Genomic DNA, 23297 nt, shown 5'->3' on the forward strand with positions numbered 1-23297 from the left:
ATGTTTTATTTTTTTTTCCTCTGCGGGGAATAAATGCCAAAATTACATTATAAAGGGGAATGGGAGAGGAAATTGAAGGACATCTTCACTGGTGATTAGACTGGTTAGATTATGAGAGATCACAGTTTTATGTAAGCTAGACAACTTCTGTAGAAACTGCTTTTTTGCCTGTGATCTTGGTGCAAGTCAGTATTGCAGAAAAACATTAGCAGACCTCTTCCACCACCCCTCTTTTAAGTTTTCACACAGCAAAATAGTTTCCTTCCTTCCCATCAAGTCGTCATTTCTCTCCTTCCCTAAAACTAGTTTATTGCGAACATGTCTTGGCAGAAAACCAGAAGTTTTATGGAACTGCACAGAAAGAGGGTTTTATAGGTGCTACTCAGCAAGTAATTTTTTTTTCTTATATTTGGTAGCTTTTTCAATTGCTTTTATAGCTTAGGAATGTCTTTACTCAGCAAGTGAAAGTTGTGAGAATTAAATAAATGAAAAAAAGATCCCAATTCTTTGTGATTTCCTGTTAGAAATCACTGTTAGAATAAATCCAAAACCCCCTTAAATATCTATATATGTGATTTTATATAACACATGATTTAAGAAGTGATGCTTCAGCTTTTTCTTTCAGTTAGTTATTCAGGCAATTGAATTAATAAGAGTTATGGATAAGAAAACACTTATGCAAACAAATAACCCTACTTGCAAGAGCTAGGAGTGAATGTGAGTTAAGGTAGTGAAGTGGAGGAAGCAAAAGCAGTAATGATAAATACAAAAACTCTTGGTTTGAGATTTAAAAAGATAAAATACAAGCTTTATGAAGATGAAGTGATGGAATGAAATGTTTAATTATTAGTCATTTCTGTATTTCTAAGAAGAAAAAAAGCCATGTTCTTATTATTTCATACAATTACTGGTTTATTCCTCTCACTTCATGAAAATATGGTTCACATATTTTGGGTCACTGCCACCAAACCACAGGCTGTTCTGTGGTTTGCACTGCATTTGGATGACTGACAAAACTCACTGAAAAACAAGTGCTATTTGTTTTCCTGTGCCTAGTATTTAACGGGAAATCAGGAGGCTAAATTCCCAATCACTGGTTAAACAGACCCAGATGTGAACAGAGTGCTCTGCTAGGAGAAGAGTGAGGAAGGATAGGAAATGCATGACTAGTGATAAATTTAGTATAAATAGTGACCTTTCACTATTGAAAGTAAAAGCAATAGATTGTCAGCATTGTGTAGCAGTGTAAAGAGGAATTTAAAAGGACGTTTATGTTACTGTAGAATCCTGAGTTTGCTTTTTTTTTTAATAAATCTTCATCGTTCTTCTACTCAGGAGATGGAAATAATCCTGTAGTTGCCCTTTTCCACTTGGAAAAGTTCATATTCTCCCATCCCCTCTCCGCACCATTTCCTTGCCTTTTGAAAAAATGTGAAAATTAACATTTTATGTCAAATTAAAAGCAATGTTTAGTAAACAGTAACTCTTACTATGCTTTTCACAGTGGTAAATTTCCCTATAGACTTTTTCTCCTGGCATGATTCAACCCACTCAAAATACTAAATTTTCTAAAAGTCTGTATAAATGGGTTACTCCAGGCATATTAGGGGGACCTCAGGCTACATATGGTGGTGATTCTTATCTTGGCAAAAGAGTAGAAAGATTTTGTCAGCAGTAGGAATAGCAGAAAATGATAGAGTAGTAAATACAAGCTTGAAAATGATGCAAAAGGGGTTGAAGAGTACAATAACCCTAGTAAGGCAACTTTTAATATCTAGGAGGTTGAGGGTTTTTTTCCCATTCAAAGCTTGCTTCAGGAGGACATTGCAGAAGTGAAGTGCTATTTCTGTCTTATGAAGCAAGATATAGTGCATGAAATGAATATGCAGAGTATGGTAAAAAAAAGTTCTGTATGTGTAATGTCCCAAAATAGGGAATTTTATGATGTGTAGCTATCCTCTGCTTTCACTGTAATCACTTTGGTTTGGGCAGAAATATTTCAAGAATACCAACTTGCCAGTAAATTTCACAGGAAACTAGGCTGGTCCTTGTGCCTTGGTTTCTTCCTTCATGAGGCTTCAAAGGGCTGCATTTTTTGGCAGCCTGGTTTGCTAAGAGTGTCACGGAGTTCATATTAGATCCTGTGTGATTTAAGACATCTTTCAGAATTCAAGCTTTGTTGTGTGGTGTTTGTTTCAGCTTTGAGAGTGGACTGTCTTTGTGGGTCATTGCTCCAACCAGAACTTACGTTAGGAGTATGGATAGGCCAGATCTGGATAATGCTGCCTCTTGTATCTCCTGCTGGTCTTTCTCATTGCTGCCTCTGTCTGGTCCTAAGCATTCCTCCTTCTCCTGGGCCCTCTAGGAGCCCAAGACCCATCACTTTCAGAACCAAGAAAGCTGGTAATCATGAAGATGTGGACTTCAAGGTAATCCAGCCTGCAAGAATGAGGAAACAAAGACTATTCAGGCATTTAGTGGTTGAGGTGTATTCCCAAATTCATCTTGCAGGAGGCTGAAGGACCTGGAACAGGTACCTGTGTCTTTTCTCTTCTGTATGATCATGGCTCCTTCCTTTCTGTGCTTGCTTCAGTAAACAGGGGGCTTAGCCAGTGGAAGTTTACAGAAGCAGGCAGTGGATTTTGGCAGACTAGTGGTGCTAGTGACGTGGAGATAATAAATCACAACAGGTTGTGTTACTGAGTCACTGATTCCAGTGGAAACTATAGCTGCAGTTGCATAGATAGGCTTTAATTCTCCCCTCACTTCTTCCACTAAATTGCCTCTAGCTTGAAACAGAATCTCTGGAAAAGCTTCTGCTACCTTATTTTGCTTGTATCAAACAAGTGTTACGTTGAGTCTATTAAAGTGTTGTTAATGTGAGATGAGTGGACAATTACCTGTGTGCAATTAATAAACTCCTGCTGGGACTTAAACTTTGGGGATAGATTTCCCCTTTACTCAGATTTTCTTGTTTGTTTCTTTATCATTCTAGTAACTGTTCCTTAGGGGTTTTGAAAGTTCCACTTGATTTGACACAGATTAAGCTTTGATAGAAAATACCAGGATCTTTTGTCTAGATAGATAAAAATGTGTATGCTCTCTACTTTCACCCTGAGAAAACATTGAACAGCCTTAATGGTATGAAGATCTTTGGTAGCTGCCAAACTGAATATCTCCTAGGAAGTTGAATTAAAATCTAAAATCTAATTAAGAGCATGTTTCTTATGTGTGAGAACTGGAAGTGAAATTTTATAGTGACTGCATGTGGTCTTGAGTACACTAAAATGAAAAATTTTGTCATTGCCTGGAAACATCACACCTCTGTGGCTGCAAGGACTACGAAAATTTGATAGATAATTCCCAAATGTGGCATGTAATTTCAAAAGCAGCATGTTTCTTATTCACTTGTTGAAGAGAATTGTTCTCTTGATGATTAGAGTGTGTTGTATATGGGTTTATGAACAACGAAAGATTATTTAGTTTTGGAATAACCGATATTTCTCCATCCATGGCTTTATTTTTCCTCTGTAAGAGAATGAAATTCCATCAAAGTACAATACCAAAAAACACCAACTGACAGATCCCCATGTAGGCTGCTCCAGTAGTTGGTTCAAGTCTTTTAATTTTGTTCTGAGCAGATACACTGCTCTCCTACTTGTTCCACCACAGGTTTGATACTGTACAGCTCAGACAAAAATGTGAAGGATGCTGCTTGTTTTCGCCTACTATATTTGCCTCAGTCATGGCTTTAGGGGTGGATTGATTAGGTGGTCACTTGAGCTGGCAGGCCCTCAATGGGTAGTGGTGTAGCTATTGTGAGGGGAAGGATTGGTTCATGCTGTGGACACTTAACTTTGTATTCTGAGTCATGTCCCAGAGGTGCCTACCTCTCTCTCACGTCTAAATGATGAATTTGCTTCCTACTTGGGAGTTCTGAATTTAACTATGTTAAATACTTAAAATGTTATAAGGCAAAGTAAATATCCCCCTGGATCAGATTCAAAGGGAAAAAAGGCAATAAATGTTTAAAAGGAGAGAAGGAAATAGGTAAAATAAGAAACAGAATATGCTATTTTGTGTGTGCAGTGTTCATGCTTACCACTGTATATATTTGAGATGACTCAGGTTTGGTTCTGAGAGTTGTTCTCTCTGGGAAATAGTAACTTATGACATTTGGCAATTCTGCCAGGTAACTGATGTCCTGAACTACCATGGTAGCCTTGCAAGGGAAGTTTTGTTCAGACTGGAAACTTTTCTTAAGGGATATATGAAGGTTATTTTTGTTTTGTTTTCCCCAGCATGTGAGGTGTATGTTTCCATACCTTGGTATAGTTGTTATAGTTCAGGCCCTATTTCTCCCAATGGCCAGCAGGGTAGTAGTGTACGCAGCCAAAATATGTTCCTAAATATGTTTTGTCCTTTGATGGCATGCTCAGGTTTTGGTAGATTTTTGCTGTTCTGTGCTTGATCCTCATTTCCTCTGAGGAGAGCCCTTTGAACTGTGGTGCTTGCTGTGGTTAGTGGCCATGGCCAGTATCTTTTGGTCTTGTGAATGGATTTGCCATGTCCAGCTTCTTCATTTAGCCTCAGAAAAGTGACAGGACGTGTAGTTTTACTCAGCAGCAGAGGATGTTTCCAGTGAAGTTCCTTTTCACGTCCTCACAACAACTGGAAGAAATAGAGCTGGGGCACTTTTTCCACTCTGCAACCTCAGAAAGTAACCACTAAAGGAATTGAAGGGAGGAGATAAAAGTGTCTGTGGCAGCAGTCGCTTTGTCACTCAATCAGTGCATTATTACTACTCAGATAAAAATTGGTTAATTCCCAAACATTTAAAACATTATTTGACTTTAATGCTTTGCATTAGCCTAAGCATGTTAGATTTGCCTTTGATTTGTTCTGAAGAGTAAGTAGTTAATGTTCAAGGCAGGTGTTGAAACAGTGATGGTTGGCTTTTTTGGAAGGGTCTGTTGAATTCTTTCCAGAACAAATAACGTGCTTGGCTCACTTAACCTTGCCTTAGGTCTGTATAGTAAAAATCCCAACATTGGCAAGCACAGCAGAACTCTGCAGTCCTTTCTAAAACCTGGGTAGTGGAACCAGCATTTCAAATAGACTTGAGTATGTGATTGAAAAAAATAAATATGATAAGCTTCATGTTTATTTAAAGATGTTTACTGTATGATCTCTTAGTGAGGAAGCTTGTGCCAGACTTTTTAGTTGCTTTCTATCTGTTGGTTCCTCCCTTGTAGCACTCGGTAACTTTGATAGGATCTGTCCCTCAGGAATACATTTGTCATGCTGCAGGATGATGAAAAGGGTTTTCAAGTTTTAATTAGTAATAAATGAAAAATCAAGTGTATTCTGAGGAAGATAGCTGTTGAGTTAGCATATATTTAACTATCTCAAATGAAAAATACAGCAAAAATGTATTATTGCAATGTAATAAATGGCTTTGGTTGTTATTTAGAAAGAATAATATTTTCTCTCATGCTGTCCTCAAATGTTTAAAAAGACACACTGGTGCTGCTTTACCCTGATGCTGACCATTAAAAAAGATACGGGAACAATGTGTAAGTGAAAACCAGCTACTGTACTTCTGGATAAACTGTTCGTCTCTGAGGGTAGAATGCCAACATATATTCAATATTTCTTTAAAATAATCACTGATGAAGTCCTCAAATCCTGTGAATTTCATGCATGGGAGATTTTTCTAGTGAGGCCAAAGCTCTATGAAAATGTCCCATGTGTCTCTGATATCAAAGTGCACAATCCAGCATGACCTGGCATGTGCTGTGTCAGTGTCATCCTCTGAGACCGCACACTTGGAATTTACACAGAATTTGATGTGTTGGCTGCATTGTCGAGGTGCTCCATGAAATCAGTCCATGGCATAGCTGCTTCTAGGTGGTGAAAATGCAAAGTGAATGTTATTTGCTAAATGCATTATAGGAAACTGGGTGCTCTCCTTTCCTAGAACCAGATTAACTCTAATGGCAGACTTTGCTTCCTTATTTGGGAGCTATGAGAGTATTGAGAGCATGTGGTATGGTCTGTGTTATATTACATGGAGTAATAAAGACTTTTTGTCATTCAAAGGAAGCATTTTATGGTGGTCAGTTGAAAATAAATAAGAGAGATTATTCAGAATATAAACAGACGTTACTTTAAACTTTGAAAACTACTTTGACAAAAGGATTCCTAAGGCGTTTTTTGTGACAGCTCCGGTCAAACTGAACCCTGAATTACCTGTGCCTTCTCTTATAGAAGAATATGTGATATGTGCATAATAAATCCTAGCATTACAGCTGGAGGCACAGGGAAGAATTTGCAATTTTTTTTCATGTGCCGAAGGATGTAATTTATGTATCTACTGTGACAAATATTTGCAAGTGCCAAACAATTCAGTATGTATCACCCTGAAATAGTGCTGGCAGCAATAGCTTCAGGGAAGGTAATAGTTTGTTGCCATTAGTTAATTTGGATAATTGGAACCTGGCTTCAAATAATATGTGTAAAATAATCAGGTTGAGAGATACTTACATGTAAATAATGCTCTGGACAGAAATTATTCTGATGTATTTTTAAGACTTGTTTTTCCCTCTTTGAGTTATCAGTAGTTTTGGCTTCTCAGTTGGGGAAAAAAAAATAGATTGTTTCACCAAAGAAGTCTGGGTTAGAAGAAAAATGTGAAAAGTTAAGGGAGAGGAAAACAACAGGGTTACTCAGATTTCCTCCTGGGATGCTCAGAGGACAACAGAAGAAGATAGAATGGTGGCACTGTGGTTCCACTTCTGCAGCAGTAAAATTTTGGAGAGTGGCTCAGAGCCCTCTGTTATTCAGCTGCCCTGTGCACCCCACCTGGGCTGATGGGCACTTAATTTTTTTTTAAATCTCTGAAAAAGGAATCATTATGCAGATGTTAAAACATGTGCCTTTTGGGTATTTTTGGAAATAAGCCATAATCACCTTGAGTCACTGCATTTGGATGTGACAGATTTCATTGTTGAAACATGCTACATGTCAGTGTGGATAAACATACCATATTAAAATATGTTTTTATTCCCATCAGGTGTCTTTAGGATCCGTTGTTCAATTTGAAAAGGGAAACTTCTCCTTGACAGCAGAAACGGAAGAAAAGTTTTTTCCTGAGAAAAATGAACATCTGCTACAGTGGGCCCAGAAGGAATATGGAGCAGTAACATCTTTCACTGAACTTAAAATTTCAAGAAACATCTATATTAAAGTAGGAGAAGGTAAACCAAAACAAAACCAACTGAATTCATAGACACTGTCAGATACTGAGAATAAGTATTGCTTATATTTCAATTATTTTAATTCTTAAACATACTTCTAATTTTCCAGGAGATATGATATGAAAGGGGAAGGCAGAGAAATAAAAGCAAGCCTAAAGACCTTGGATTTAGGCAACTTTTAATGGATTCTGGTGCAATAACTTTATTCTCATAAATGTGGATACAATTGCTCAGAATCTTACAAGAGTCAAACTTTGCCTTTTTAAACAGAATCTACTACTCATGGTGATTGTTTGAGTGCATTCATCTGAAAAACTGGAGACCTTGAAGTAGAAAAACCTGAGTTACTTTTATTTTTTTCAGTATTTGCTTGTATAAGGACGCAGGCTTCTTTGGGCAAAGAAACATTGCTTTCCTTGCCAAACTAAGTTACTTCAGTCTGTCCTTATGTATTTTCATCCCAAGGAGAAAGACTTCCTGTCCTGTGAGCCACGTGCCAGATTCTTCAGTTGGCCTAGTGCAGGTGGGAGAGGACTCCAGCTCCTTGGGGACTTCACAGGCTCATATTGGGGTGGGGTTCAGGCTGTAGCTCCATAGCTGAGCAGTGTTGGCACAACATAACTACATGATCCTCTGCAGGAATATCTCTACAGAAACCCCCAAACAGCTGAACTAGTTGGTTACAGAAAAGAAAAAATCAACCAAAAACCTTCTGTGGAGAAAGCATTCTTTCCTAACCACATGTATCTGATCATTTGATTTCCTGACATATGAGGCTTGCCCCCCAAAATCAGAACATGCCTGAGTTAGTTTTATCCAAATCCTGCCAAATTTGTAGAGGATTCCCCTGTGTGGTTGTTTGGGATTTTTTTTTTTTTTTGTTCTACTTGGCACCAGTCTTGGATTCTAATGCCAGAAAATCATTCAGAAATATATTTATTAGCTTATTAAAGTGCTCTCGAAACATATACATGGGAGGAATGGTCTCTGCATTGTGGAGACAAATATTGATCTGTTTTTTTCAATGTACCTTATTAAAATTTTGTTTGTTGATTTGCACATCTGCAGTCAAACCAGGAGAGTTTTGCATCATCTTTAGAATGCACTAAAACACAATTTAAATTAGGAGTAAGTAAACAAAATGGAACTTGGCAAGCAACCAAAATAGACAGTTTCTGAGAAGGCTCCTACAAACTAGCTCAGCAGTAACCATATTGATTTTGATTTAAATTCTTGGCAGAGGAGTGAATGTGTGTGTATATGAGGGGGTTGTGCATGTGTTCAGGGGTGGGGACAGGGTCAGTTCTTGAACTGCAGCATTCTTGTGAGGAGTTCTGTGAAAACCACGTGGGATGTGGTCCTGGTCTGCTGCTCTGCAGAGTGAACAATAGAATCACTGGATTTCACAAACCACAGCATACAGTTATGTACAGTTTAGACTTTTTATACAAAACTTCCACTCTTCATGCAGTTTAGTAAGGTACCCTCAGCTGACAGTCTGTGAATCTCTGCTAGTATGGCTCATAATCTATAGGTGGTCATTCAAATCAGTTCCTTGCTGTGAGACTGATACAGAATTTGATGGCTGTATCCCTATAATTGTCTACATTTCAGCTTCACTCAAATTAGGCAAATCTGAAACTGGAAGATGTAACATTTTAGAAGTGTAGGCTGTAGCTGAATACAGCAAACAGAAAATGCAAGCCAAAGGACAGAAAGATCTGAAGAAGGCTGATCTTTCATAGAATAAAGCTGTTTCTGATGCCATGGGTCTGTGAAGTCACTCTTGAAACTGCAAATGAAAGGCAGCTGAAAGCCCTAGCAAACTGGATTAGGGCCAAGTGCATCTGAATCCTGTTGGTTCTAAAGAGTGTCTGATCAAATGCTGCCGGGATGGGGATCACAGCAAGAATTTTAAGGGGCCAGAATGGGGCACATGAAGTGGGGTTCTTGTTCTTGCCTCGGTTTGCGTAAGTAAGGAGATGGCAGAGTGACTGCTGTGATAATCACTATAGATTCTAGAAAGCAGGACTGCTCATGGTGAAAGTGGTCTTGGTATATGTTTTTCAGCAGAAGGCAATTTAATTCCTCATGGTTCAGTAAGACATGATTGAGCAAGTCAGGTAGTCCTATCAGTTAACTAAATGTTACCTAATGCATCCAGTATCACCAGTAAATCCAGGGCAAATGTGCTAGCCTGGAGGGACCCTAATTTCAACACATTTCTTAACTGAATAAGGAAAAAAAAAAGTTTTAACAGTAGCTAAACTAGAAAATGTACAGTCTGTTTACAGACAGTAACACTGTGTTTCTGTCCTGGCAGAAGCTGAAGCACCAGTCCTTTCTCTGAATTTATAGCCAGTACACTCCAGTGTACATAACCTGCATGCCATGCTTGCTTGGCTTAAAGTTTGCACATGGTCACATTGTGTGTGGCTTAGCTATGTGTCCTGCTGCAGGATGAGCACTGCCTAGTGCTCCCTCCTGAGACCCCTTCCCTGATCCCATTTCTATCCTGCCATTAAATGCCAGCCAAGGTTCTGATCTCTGCTGTGCTAAGGGCTAGCAAGCTTGAAATACATGTGAATAAGCCTTACCAGAGTGCCCGAAGAAAATTCCAAACACCTCGCTTATGCCCAGCTCAGACTTTGAAAGGCAAGCTCTGCTTGGATGGGATTTTTATTGCTGAATCCAGCTGCTGCTGCCCAGGGTGCCTGTCTTAGAGAGTGACACTTGATTAACAGTGCTCATTTGCACAAAAACCTCCTCAGGATCATGTTAAGCTTGGATATTCAACTGTTAGCCAAGAACCTGTGGATGACACCTAATTTGTGCAGAATAGAGCAGACAGTGTCTGTCCTCATCAGTAAAATAAAAGTGCTGCACACAGAAACTACAGATCCTGCTGTGCAGTCCTCATCTCCATCCAGGCAGCCTGGCACTCGCCAGAGGAGGAGGTGCTGCTGGCCACTGCTCAGAGCTCTGCTGCTTTCTGGCCAGCAGGCCCCTCTGCACCCCAGCCTGCTGGCCAGAGACCTTCTGCTCAGGGTGTTGCCTGCAAACCTCACACCTGATTCCTTATTGGGAGCCTGGGGAGATTAGAGAGGCACAGAATCCATAAACTGACTGTTTGTTGGCTGGTTTAGTGGTGTTTTTAATTGATTGCAGACACCTGCAGTCCCTTTCCAAAGTAAGTAGACAGCCCTGAAACTAAAAGAGGAGATGTGTAGTGAGCAAAGAAAGATGAAATGGTTCCCCTTTTCTTTTCTGCTCCAGCCCTATTTTGGTAACTAGTGGGGATGAGAGTAAATATATTCTGGTATGAATGTCAAGTAGCCCGTGATAGAGTTAAAATTTGCTGCAGAGGAAAAGCAGGCTATCAAGTGGAGGCCCAGGCTGGGGAATCTCTGTGTTTCTGGCTGCAAGAGCAGCACTTCTGGAGAGAGCTCCAGAGACGCCTAATGGAAGTGCCAGGAGCAAGAACTGAGTTCTTTGCAATGGCAAATGATAGCACGTGTGGTAATTACCACAAGCTACTCCAGAACTGTTATTTTATGGTCTGAATCATGTTGTGCAGCAGTTAAGAAGCAAATACCTAGTCTGTGTATGTGTATATATTTAAAAACTCAAGCTCTGCATAGACCATTTGGGATCATTTTCCATTCTGTGCTGTTGTGGGAGGAGCTGGCAGAACTGCAGCTGCATTCAAGGCTAATCTGGCAGGGCACATACCAGATGTTAGAAAAGTGCTTTGCTTGGGCAGTATGAATACTTACAGCCTTATACAGCTTTAGTAGCTTCTGGAGGGGACACAACAGGGTTAATATTCTAAGGCTGCTTTGTATAAGATCAGGAGAAGAAACTCCCCTGATTGTTTCTGCAGAGACCAGGGTCACAGGAGTCTCTGGTCTTCCTGCAAAATTGGGTAGCACACACAAATGCACTTCAGAAGTGACATTTCAGCTCTCATTTAGAGAATGCGTGGCTTCAGCACAGCTCATAAGCTTCAAAGTTTTGTGTTTACAGTGCATGCTAGTTGATTTATTTTCTTTTTGGGTTTTTTGGGGAGGGTTTTTTATGTCTTGCTACTGATCTTAGTAGGAAAACTTTTCTTGTAAAGCAGTGGTCAAAGACCCAGCCATGTGGAGTTGTATTCTTACAGGACTTCAAGTATTTGAACATGTATTTAGTCCTTCTATGTGTTATGACAATTCGTATGTCAAGCTATCTTAAAAGTGCAAATTGCTCTTGATTTTCAGTGGAAATACTGTTTCTTGTGGTACAGTAGTATAAGCTGTGTATGAGAATTTCATGTGAAGTGAGTATTTTTTATGGTTTGCATTTTAGAGAGACTGGTGGCTCTTAACCTAAGGGTGTTTGGGCACTGGAACAGCTACTCAGGGCAGTGGTCACAGCACCAGCCTGACAGAGTGAAAGAAGTGTTTGGACAATGCTCTCAGGCACATGGTGTGACTCCTGGGGATGGTGCTGTGCAGGGCCAAGAGTTGGACTCAATGACCCTTGTGGGTCTCTTCCAACTCAGCACATTCTGTGATTCTGTAATGCTTGTGTTCAGCCTTTTGGTTAAAACCAAGAGAGAGATTGAATAACTATGCTAGAATTTCAACATTTCAGCTATGCATATTGTGATCAGACTTTCTTAATATCAACAACTGATTCAATAATTTTCTCTGTGGTTTTGATTTTCCATGTGTAAGAGAAATGCAATATTTGTTGCTTTCTAGATAACACTGACTCTGACTACACAATATATAGGACATATATTGAGTAAGGAAATGGAATGTACTTTCTGTAGTATTTTTTAAATTGAAGTTTATAGTAGCAAGAATAAAGCATTTTCCACAGGGAGAAGGAGTTGATTCCAAAACTTATCTCTGAGTGAATTGCAATAGAAAGAAATCTCTTGTAAAAATGCAAGGAACAAATTAAATGTCTTTTATTAATTTTGAAAAGTTTTCACATATTTTCCTTCAGAATTGTTTTCAAATTTCTCTTTGCAGAGGTTTTTTTTTCATTAAATGTTTAAATCCATAAATAGTAACCTAGAGTTTTAGAAGTATATATTTTATATTAGAAAGTTATGTATTGGTGGAGTAATGTCCCTTTCAATATGATGATTTGTCATATGTGCTTTTAGTAGATGGAAGATAAATACAGTGCACACTGAAGTTGATGTGGTACATGTATGCATCTAAGCTGGCATCTCTGTTTAAAGGTCCATGTGCTTTCTTTTTTTTTCCCTCCAGATCAAGTTTTTCCTCCCTCGTGCAACATAAAAAAGAATTTTCTCTCTTTAAATTACCTTGCGGGATACCTACAACCAAAACCAGCAGAGGGGTGTCTTATGTCTCACTTAATCCAAGAAAGAGAAGTTCATATAATTGAACTAAGCACTCCAAATTCCAATCCTAACAGGTAAAGTATCATCTGTATAGACTAAAACTGTTTGAAATAATAGCTAAAAACTTCACTTATCTGATAAAAATCAGAAAGTAGCCATTTCATCCTTAAAGAAAAGCTTGGGTTTTAGTACTCTGCCTTAAATAGAAATTGGTTCTTCAGTATGTGAAGGTTTTGAATTCTGCTTCATAATCACAGGATTTTTCTGGACAAGACTGCAAAGCACAGCTTTTATGGACTATATGGTGCTCCCCTTCAATTAGTCACATTTTTCCAAGGATAAAGTGAATAAGGAAATATCAGTAAGTAAAATGAGAGGTTTTAAGGTTAGACCACTGTATGAGGAGGTGAGACAGAGGTTGAAAGTATTCTTGACCTGTCACAGGCAGGGATGACTGGCAACAAGATCTAGGACAGTGGCTCCCAAGCAGTCCCCAGAGGCTGCAAGTGATCTGTGGTCTATGGTTAAGTGTTCCACAGTTGCTCTGAGGATTCACAACAGTATTTTCTGTCAAGTTTCTAATTTAAGGGATAGTTTGATGATTATGAGAAATGTTAAGGGTTGACAGTGGTGCACTGACCAAAAAACTTTTTAACTATTGGTTAGGAAAAGTAACTCTCTGTACATGTTATGAGGATTTTCTAAACTGTCAAAGGTAGCTTTGGGAGTTAAGACATTTCAAATACTCATTCTTTGCTGGTCTTTCCTAGATCTTAGTGGGAGAACATGAATGAGTTTTGCTTCAGATAGTCATATTTGTAAAACCTCTTCCTAAGTGCCAAGTATGATTGCTAGAACAGAAATTTGCTATGAAACTTAGATGGTTACAATTTCGTCAGAGATAAGGTAGAATTAAAATCCTGTCTGCTTACTACATTCACTGGGTATCTGACATTGCTGATTCTGCTCCTCATGCAACTGCACGTGAGTGCATTCTATCCCTAATGAGAAAATCATACAGGGAGATGGAGAGGAGATGATATGTTTTTGTGGAAAGGATAATTCTCATTTCAAGATGTTGAACCCAGAGCCTGATAATTTTCTTGCATAGTAACCTGGGGAGAGTAACAAAGTGTTGAGGTGTAGTGGAATTGGAATAGGTAACCCCAAATGATGATTCTGCTCCATCCTGAAGAGAGCTGATGCTAAGCATCATTCCATGTCCCTCGTAGTGCTACACAATGACAGCCCTGGTTCCAAGCTTTTGGCTTTGGATGATAGTATAATAGGAATTTGTTTTTGAGATGATAACACTGCAAAAAGTTAAAATATTTTGCTATTAAAAGTAAAAAAAAAAAAAAAAAAAAAAAAAAAAAAGGCAGTAAGTTACTTTGTTCTTAGTTTTATGTGTTATCCAGAGCTATCCTTCAAAGTTTAAATCCCCAAAGAAACATACAGAAGCTGAGCTGGCATGTGTAAAACTGCCAGAGATGGATCAAAGGTCCCAAGATACACTAAGCCTCAGTGTAGAATATTAGTTGAAACCTATTACTTGGAGATAAGCAGGTTCTTGTAATGTATGGCCCCATAAGATGGTCTGGAAGTACAGGTTTTTCAGCTGATTTAGTTTTTTGCATGATGGGAGTTATTGATGGGTAAGAACCCATTTGCTCTACTTATTTTACGGTGATCTTGAAAATCTGGATAGCTTTCATCTATTTTCCAGCAAGCAGTAGGCTGGACATCTGTTTTTTTTTTGTTTTTAAAGTAAGTGTATATCCAGAAGTAGTGGAAACTGAATACGCTGCTTAATTCCTCAAAGCACGCAAGATCTTAAGCAAAATCATTTCACAATTTAACTGTTTAGGTAGAGACACCCCCCAGTATAGTACTTGTGGTTTGGGTTGGGTTTTTTATGCATCTGTGTTAACCTGCTTGTCTTCTTTACTTTTTTTTAATGTATTAAGTTTTACTACAGTTACTGCCAGAGGAAACTGAAACAGTTACATTTAGGCACTGTCAGTGAAATAAGAAAATTATGTTTAGTTTAGAAAGCAACCTGCTAGTCATATAACTTACCTGCAATAAATAATAGGTGGATTAAGTAGCACACTTCTTGTAAATAAAAGACATAATTTTTTTTTTCTAAAAAGTACTTGTTTCTATTGTTATGCAAAATCACTTAAGTGTATGTGGAATAACAATCTGTCTTGCACATGCTGTGTTGCCTGGGATAATATCCAGCATTTTAATCAGCTGGCCAGACAGTGGAAACATGATGGATTGGAAGAAGGTTGATAGCTGAAAATTTCTGGCATTCTGTTCTAACTTTCTATTTTCCACGTACAGTGCTCTCCAGGTGGATATCATCGTTGACATTAAACCATCTCAGCCAGGCGCCAGACTTGTCAGAGATGTTGTACTTATCCTCAAGTGTAGAAAGTCTGTCAATTGGGTTATCAAGTCTCATGATGTCCATGGAAAGCTGGAAGTGATTGTAAGTTAAGGCACCCTTTTTTTTTTTATTTTTGAAAGCTGTCATAATGTAACAGTATAGAATCCATTTAAATGTGATGTAGTGCTGGACTATATATGGGCTATAAAACTGACCAACACATTGCAGAAACGAGGTGGTTAGAACAAGGATTTAGTCTGTGTCTTTTTGATGTCTGTTGAAGCACCCTAAACATAGAGCTGGATGTTCATCTCTCTTTTTGCTGTTACTTTGGTGAATGGATCAACAGGTTCATGTCAGAAGTTGGAACAATGCCTTCAAGTGCAGAATAGATAATACTAGATATGCAGCACACACCCACATCCCTTTAGAAGTGGAAACTCTTTTACTTCTGCTTGTGGTTGTAGTAGTATCTATCCTTCTTCCCTGCCAGTACTTCTGTCTTCAGTAAGTGCTTGGTCAAATTGACCTCATCTCTCCTCAGGCAGCAAAAAATAATTTTATTTCAAGTTAAAACCAAGCTCTCTAAACTTCTAAAATTACTGGAGATGCTGATTCATGTTGATTTTTGGTACAGGCTTTGTGGCTTAACACCATTTCTACTAAGAAAATGTGTGTTCCCTTGCTCTGAAATAAATAAATATCATTGAACTGATCTTGCAGCCTATAAATTTGTGGCCTATTTCTGTCTTAAGTGATCAGTTAAGAGCACATTGTACAGTTGAGCTGAATGTTTGCTCAGGACCACCCAGTAGCCTCATGATGAACAGTTTTTCAGCAATTCAGTTCCATTTTCGAACTCCAGTTCTTGGTATTTATAGGAATTTTACTTTGCTTAGTTGCTTTCTGCTTATAATCTGTGCAGAGGAAATTCTGGCAGAATGCAAAGGCTAATTGATCTAAATGTCCTAAGAAAATAGATTTGTAAGCAGGATTTAATGGTAGTTTTTGAGAGTGAAAGGAAATAAAAGAAAGCTAATTCGGATGTTGCTCAGAAAATTTAATGGAAAAATTATTTAGGGTGGATGATGAAGTTCACTCTTGATCCCTGACACGTATTTATCTTACAGACAGGAAAGGATGTTCTGGTCATTTCTGTAGGTCCGAAACAGTCAGTCCTTAAAGAGAAAGGTCAAGTTTGGTTGCTGAGGATTGCCACTCTTGTAAGCAGAAGGATGAAAAACAATACTTGACTATATAGTTTCGTTCTGGGTTATTACATAAAATTCACCACTGTATATTTGGGCATATATGGATCTACTTTCACAGAGAGTTCACATCATTCTAGGAGATAACTCAAGTAGTGTATTTCATGTCCATGGAACCATGGATCCACTTTATGGATGATCAATTTCCACAAGATGATTTCTGCAGGTTTTTAAATCTCTAAAATGCTGCACTTGAATATAGAAAAGCAAGACCACTTTAGAAACAAAGTTCTTTATTAATTATTGAGAAGATAAGTAAAACATGTTACTAAAAATAGTTTCTGTAATGAGTGGTCTCAGAAGGTAACATTTTCTTTAGATTAACAAAAAGAGAAAGTAATACATTAAATATACACAGGAATGTCAGTATTTCAAAGACTTAGTATTCAAGTTAGGATTTGTGAGTAACTATTTTACTACTTCATTTATATAGATGCTTCAGTTTCTAAATAAATGTTCATTTGCCTTTATTTAAGGGGGTAAGGGAGGGAACTAAACTCCCCCATGTCATTAAAAAGCCTGCGTATCCAGCATTTAGAATCTCTTCATATCTTTATTAAGCTAAATGCCTTTCCAAGCCCAAATTTAGACAATGCATGAAAACATTACTAAGCAATTAGGTAATGTTTCACAATGTTCTTTTTATTAGTTGAAGCAGTTCCATGCACTTCAATTTTCCTAACTTCTTGCCCTCACTACAAATTAGAATTGTCTTGAGAGGATTGGCAAGCTGAGAGGGAAAGGTTAGTGCTAAGCTACCTCAAACCCAGGACTGTAAGTTACTGAGGTCTAAGTTCACAAACAAAAAATGAAAAGGATGTTTTAGGTCATATAGCTCATCTCCCAGCTTGCTGTGTTTTTTGAAACTCTGCAAGATGATGGACACAAACCCAAGTAAAATGGCAGTTTGGGGTAGATGAATTGCACATGATGCATGTGCAGTGCTTTGCTCCCAGGCTGTGTTTCACTCCTGTGTTCAGTCCTTACATGCAGTAATTGTGTGGTTCTGTGCTCGTACACTGCTGTTCACATTGCTTCCTTTGCAGCTGCTGTCCCTCTGCAAAGCTGGGAGGTGTGCAGTGAAGTTCCAGAAACAAAATAAGTTTGTTGAGGGCAAGGAGTGAGAGAGGTGCAATGCACAAAACAAACCTTTGAAGGTTTTAGAAGCTTGGAGGGACAGTTGTTTACCTGAGAGCAGCTGCCCACCACTTTCTGAAATGGTGTCTGTTCTGAATAGGTTGGTGGGGAATCAGATTGCCTGGTTTCAATCCCTGTGTTTGAAAGCGTTGGCAGGGCAGGCAAATGGAGGAAGGTCTATTCCTGCAAGCCCTCATTCTTGCTTTTGTTTCAGTGAGACGATGCAAGACTGAACATTTACAGGCTCAGTGTGGAGTGGAGGGGTGAAAACAAGCCCTGGAAATGCTTGGGTGCCGGCTAGGACAGTTAAGTTCTGAGATAATGTTTGTTCAGCTGTCTCCTCATGACAGAAAAGTAAAGAGATGCAGCAAAGTTGGGATAGCATAAAAACTCCTAGCAGTCAAAGCTGTGTGGTAATGAAAATGTGTGATCAGTTGTGTCCAGATTTGCATGTGTTGAAGATCGAAGGTTAATTGACCCCAAAGAGTAGTAAGGCATTAAAACTAGGATACCTATTGCTCCAGTTTTGTTGCTTATCTTCACTGGCCTTTGCTGAGTATTGATAACTGTTCTGGTAACAGTATCCTCAAACCAGGCACTCTGTACTTAAAGTTATCTTTAACTTCAGTTGTGAAGCTTCAAGTGTTTAAAGGCTGCAGAACTGGGTCTTTAGGAAGAAATGAGGGAGGGAGCTAAAGGTACACTATACCATTCCATCAGGACTCTCTACATCCATTATTCACTTCTTTGTTCAAAAGCTCATTCTCATGTCAGGTAGAGGAGTGCAGGTGAGCTCTCCGACCTGCGTAGCTTGTCCATATGAGCTCTAAGAGATCTCTCTAGTCAACCTTCTGGTGTTCTAGAGTGAAAGAGATTTAAGATTTGTTCACATTGAGTAAAAACCAGTGGGGATGAAAAGAAGATGCAGCCTATGTGATGGAGAAGGTAATCGAGCATGGAAATGAAAGTGTTTGTGGAACATTCCGTGGCATCAGCTGCATTAGAAAGTGCATTTCAGTCACATTGCAAAAATCATTGAAAAGTAGATCACTGTGCCTTTCCTGCAGCATCTTTGTTCAGCTTGTTCTGTAGCCATTGATGTGATTGTTATAGTGATAATAGTAATGTTGTGACTGTAAGAATAAATATATATGTATTTAGGTTTGGTGTGTATGAATACGTGTTAAAGATGCCAAGCTGCTGAATGCAAATTTGCATAATACCAGTGCATATTTTCAAAATGCCCTCTGACAGTGACAGATACTTATGTTGCTTTGACTTTCTGTTAGGGCAAGAAAATTTGTAATTTTACAAAACATTTACAGGAAAGTGAAATGTGACTCATTTATTTAATAATCATTCAGCATTTATGAGTTCACTGTATAAACGTATTGTTAATTAATGTTAAAATCTTTTCATGGGCAGAAAGAATATGTTGTTTTTCTTAAGTAGTCTGGCCATGCATAAATGTGCATGCTCTCACTTACTGCTCGATTAAGTGTTTAGTTCAATCCTGTTTAGAAACTCAACACTTTGAAGGAGGCACACAGCATTTCTAGGGTGAAGCTCATTCAGACACAGCCTGTCCTTGGTGCCAGCTGACTTACAGCATTAGCTGCTATCAGCTCTACTTCATGAGCATGCTTTTTGCCTTTTTCAGTAATGCTCACTGAACAAAGGTTTTCCTTTATCCAGCTTAAGTAGTGCTCTAATCCAAGAAATTAGGGGATGTTTGAAAATTCATTTGTCATCTTGATCTCACTTCAGGAGTAATTTCAGTGCAGTTTTGAAGAAAGTATGGCATTATACAAAAGGCTGTAAATATGTCTTTTCTTGTTTAGGCATTAACAGTTTCTGATTGCCTTGATTTATCGTAGTCCAGGCAGAGGCTGAGAGGAAGCAGGGGATTCTTTTCCTTCTGTGCAGCAGTTATGTCCCTAAGGTGGCAGGGTTTGGTTTATTTCCCAGGTGTCCTCAGTTTGCTGCTATTTAGTAGACTAAAACAGAATAAGCAACCAGGGTTCAATCAGTATCACTGTTCCATCATAAGTATCCTTAAGTAGTAAATCACAAACTAAGTTTTTGTTTATTTCCAGACCTCAAATAGTATTGGTTTTGGAAAAGAAACAGAACGATCCATGACTATGAGTAAATCAGTAATACCCGACCTTCCCTCATCGCATGAGAGTTTGATCAAGTGGGCTTATGAGCATCATTATAGTCCAGTTATTTCCTACACAAAAGCACCTGTTGCTAACAGATTTCATCTGCAACTTGAAGATACAGGTAAGTTTGAAGATGGACTTCGAGCATGTAGAAAAAATATATCTTTTATTTCTAGGAATACAATTACTTGAAAGGTCTTTTCTCAGTTTTGAAGATTTGGTTTTGGCTGTTGCACTTCTTTTACTGCTTGTCATCAAGAATGTTGGTAATATCTTTTGAATGATGGTTACAAATGATAATCTATGGCTTTTTGATTAGAAAAGTCCAGGCAAAGTTGTGTTATTTCCTGAAATTAGGTGGAATTAAATGTTTATCCAATGCACAAGACTTCATAGTTGATGGTATCCAGTGTTCACTGGAATAGATGTCAGCAACTGGATATCTTGTTATTTAATAATCCAGCTTTGATTTTTTTTTTAGTGTGTTTTTTCCAAAAGTATGAGCATAGTGTTTCCTTGAGACGATTAAATAAACATTGAGACTGTTTACAGACATGAGTGGCTTACCAAAAAAGTCTGAGCAAACAGAATAAATACAACTATTGAAAAAAATTGGGTATTTGGCAAAAATAATTGTTGATGTAAAGCTATCTGGATCCATTGAAGCTAGCAGTGTTACATCTGGTTTTTTAACTAATTCTGAGTTTCAACCACTAAAACTATTGTTTTCCAATTTTGATAAAGCTTATGCTTACATTAATTTTATCAGCTGCTCTCTCATGCTGAGGAAGTTCTGTCCTCAGCAGTCACGTGTATCAGCCAAGAGAAAATTTTCTCATTTACTCACTATGAAGTTAACTCTTACTTACCTTCATTCTGGTTAAATAAGTAGTTTCACAACAGTAGTGACTGAATTTCTGATGGGTCAGGTAGTGAAAGAATTTCCCCTAATGATTTGTACTTAGACTCTTTCAGTAGTAACAAAATACTATATTTGATAAATGTGATGTTTCTTTTACCTCTGTGAATCTTTTACATATAATAGGTCCACTCATCAAAAGTTTATTTTCAGCTCATGGTGAGAGAGATTTCTGACAGGGACTCAGTGTACCAAGATTAGATGCCTCAGTAAAAACTAAACAGTTGTAGGAGTTGTGGCTACTTACCTGAAAAGTACAAAGATGCTGCTTTTTAATGTCCTTCAGGAGCTCCCTTTATGGATAATATTTTTTTGTGTGTGTGAAAATTATTGGTTCTGGATACTTTTTTGGAAAAATATCTGATGACCTAATGTGAATTTGTTGTTGGTTTTGGATTTTTTTTTTCAGAAGAGATGAATGATGAAGAAGACCATTCCCTTCCTCCAGAGCTGACAGAATTGCTGGGTGCTAACCCACTGCCAGCTCCAAAGAATACCGATGGCATGACTTTTCCATTTCACATTAACAGAGGAAGACATGACACAGTGGGAGAAGAAATCTTCCCATCCAGGCATTCAGTAGATACATTAATAAATCATGACTTTGGGCATTCCCTCTCAAAACATAAAGAACCTGAAGAAGTTCAGGGCAGTGCTGGTATGGCCCTGTCAATAAAGTGTGATGACAAAGTTATGACAGTAGCTGTAGAAAAGGATTCTCTCCAGGTTGGTGTGATATCTTATTCTCAAAACTGGGGAGGCTTTTTTGGGTAGACTGTTTTATTTGCATTTGATTGAAAAAAATTAACATTCAAAGTCCTACAGCCATCACCACCCCCCCCCTCCCCGCCCCAAAACAATTTGGTGAGAGAACTGTACTGTAGATGTTCTTTGCCATAACTGAGAATTGTATTTACTCTTCTGAACAATTTGCTCTTTTTTAGAGGAATTTCTGATTGAAGGTGTGCACAATTGGTTCTGTCAAAAAATAACTGTACTGAGCCATCAGTCTTAGTTTTTAATTTCCAAAGCACAACAAAGCTGCTTTTGGTAGCAGTGTGAAACCTAAATAGATCTAAAGATCTGTCTTTACCATCTACCAGCTGACAGGTTGCTTGTGTCCATTTGTATTGTGGAAAAGAGCCTGAAGCAGACAGCATTTCATCTCATTTCAGACCAAACAGAGTCAGCATTATTAATCAGCAGATTAATAATGAACCTGTTGTTTCCTTTTTTTCCATGTCACATTTAATCCTTGTTTGCCATGTATAACAGCATTTAGAGGGTGACCTTCCCTGGATGTCAGTACAATGAACTTCACTTCCTGCTGTCAGCAGTCACGAGCAGTGGCTGAACTGCACTTGAGCAGGAGCTGAGCACAGTTGTGCTGCAGCCCCTGACAGAGCGCCTTTGTTTCAGGCTGGCGGCTACGCGCGCACAGAGCTCTCGCTGCTGGACCACTCCTGCAAAGCCAGGATGAACAGCACCCACTTCATCCTGCAGTCTTCACTCAACAAATGCGGCACTCGGACAGCATATATCTTGAACAAGATTGTTTATTTTAACTCTGTGAGTATTTCACAAAGAGCATCCACCTTCTGTACTGCACACCATAGCAGTACGAGGAAGCCATTGTAGTTAGCTGCAGTCGTAGCAAAAAGGAGGCATCCTGATCTTTTCCTGCCTAGCTCAAACCTAGTTGCAGCCACTGTCCCTGTATTTACGGAGGTATGAAGGCTGCACATTCAGTGTCCTCCTGTGGTCAGATAGTATCCCAAAGGAAAATGGAAGAGTTGAATACATTTTACAACATGGCTGCCCTTTGGGATCATCTGTACCAGTCTGGGAGAAGTTGCACTGGTGTTCCCTGTGAAGCTTTGATCATCCATACATAAGCAGTAATACATTGCTGCAAAGAGAAGTAGGAATGAAGTTTTGTAATTGCACAAAGCAATACCTTTTAAATAATATCCTGAATTAAATAATTTTTTTTCTTAAAAAATTGTGTGTTAAAAAAGGCTTTTAAAACATGAGGAAATTACCATAACTTTTGCATGCTTTTCTCTTAGAATTTGAATTGATATTTTTTAGCAGTTACTGTATGTAATGAAGGGTCTCTTGAGTACTAGTGTATGAGTGATGATGCGAAGGAGCCCAGTTAGGTTGTAAGCAACTGCTTCCAGATTGGCTCAGTTTATGAGCCAGAGTACAATGCAGATATTCTGGGTTCAAAAGTAATGACACGTTTCTCTTGCTGAGCTTTCCAGTACATAGAAGTAACTTTGGCATATGATGGAAAGCCTGTGATCCAACCCAAACACAGCTCAGGCAATCTGATCTGGCCTTGCCTGGTTAAAACTATTCTATGCTGGGGAGTCAGTAGCACCTAACTTTAGAAACAGTCCCAAACCAAGACAGAATCTTCGGCAAATGACAGAACAGCACGTGTCTGGAACTAAATGCCCTCATGGTCCCTGTATTCTATTATGGCCCAAAGGAAAGTGGTTATTTACCTCCTCTCCTTTCTCCAGCATGTCTTTTAATAGTCTCGGCTATACACTTGAACTCCAAATCATGTATGGGATTGTTGAGAATTTGGGATCATTTCTCCTAAAAAACAGACACCCTGCAGTGGAGTGTCAAAGGGTGTGTGTGTGTGTGTGTGTCATTTTTTTAGCTTAGTTGCTCTAAGTCTAAGAAAACAAAGTTGGGAGGCAGGGAATGAGCTGAGAAGCTGTAAGCATAAAGAGGCAGAAGGCAGAACACCAGAAAACAAAACCATAAATTTTCAG

General features: G+C 38.6%; 1 protein-coding gene across 2 annotated transcripts in view; it reads left to right on the top strand.

Annotated features, from left to right (window-relative positions):
- TGFBR3 (transforming growth factor beta receptor 3) overlaps positions 1-23297 on the top strand; it is a 108169-nt gene that overhangs the window by 64195 nt on the left and 20677 nt on the right. The window contains exons 5-10 of one of the 2 annotated variants that reach the window (XM_056497940.1): positions 7076-7259; positions 12527-12695; positions 14971-15118; positions 19518-19707; positions 20915-21231; positions 21925-22074. In XM_056497940.1, coding sequence (XP_056353915.1) covers positions 7076-7259; positions 12527-12695; positions 14971-15118; positions 19518-19707; positions 20915-21231; positions 21925-22074 — 1158 coding nt within the window. The remainder of the gene's footprint in view (positions 1-7075; positions 7260-12526; positions 12696-14970; positions 15119-19517; positions 19708-20914; positions 21232-21924; positions 22075-23297) is intronic. The other variant, XM_056497941.1, reaches the window with a different exon arrangement.

Source organism: Oenanthe melanoleuca, chromosome 8, assembly GCF_029582105.1.
Source record: "Oenanthe melanoleuca isolate GR-GAL-2019-014 chromosome 8, OMel1.0, whole genome shotgun sequence".
Taxonomy (NCBI): Eukaryota; Metazoa; Chordata; class Aves; order Passeriformes; family Muscicapidae; genus Oenanthe; species Oenanthe melanoleuca.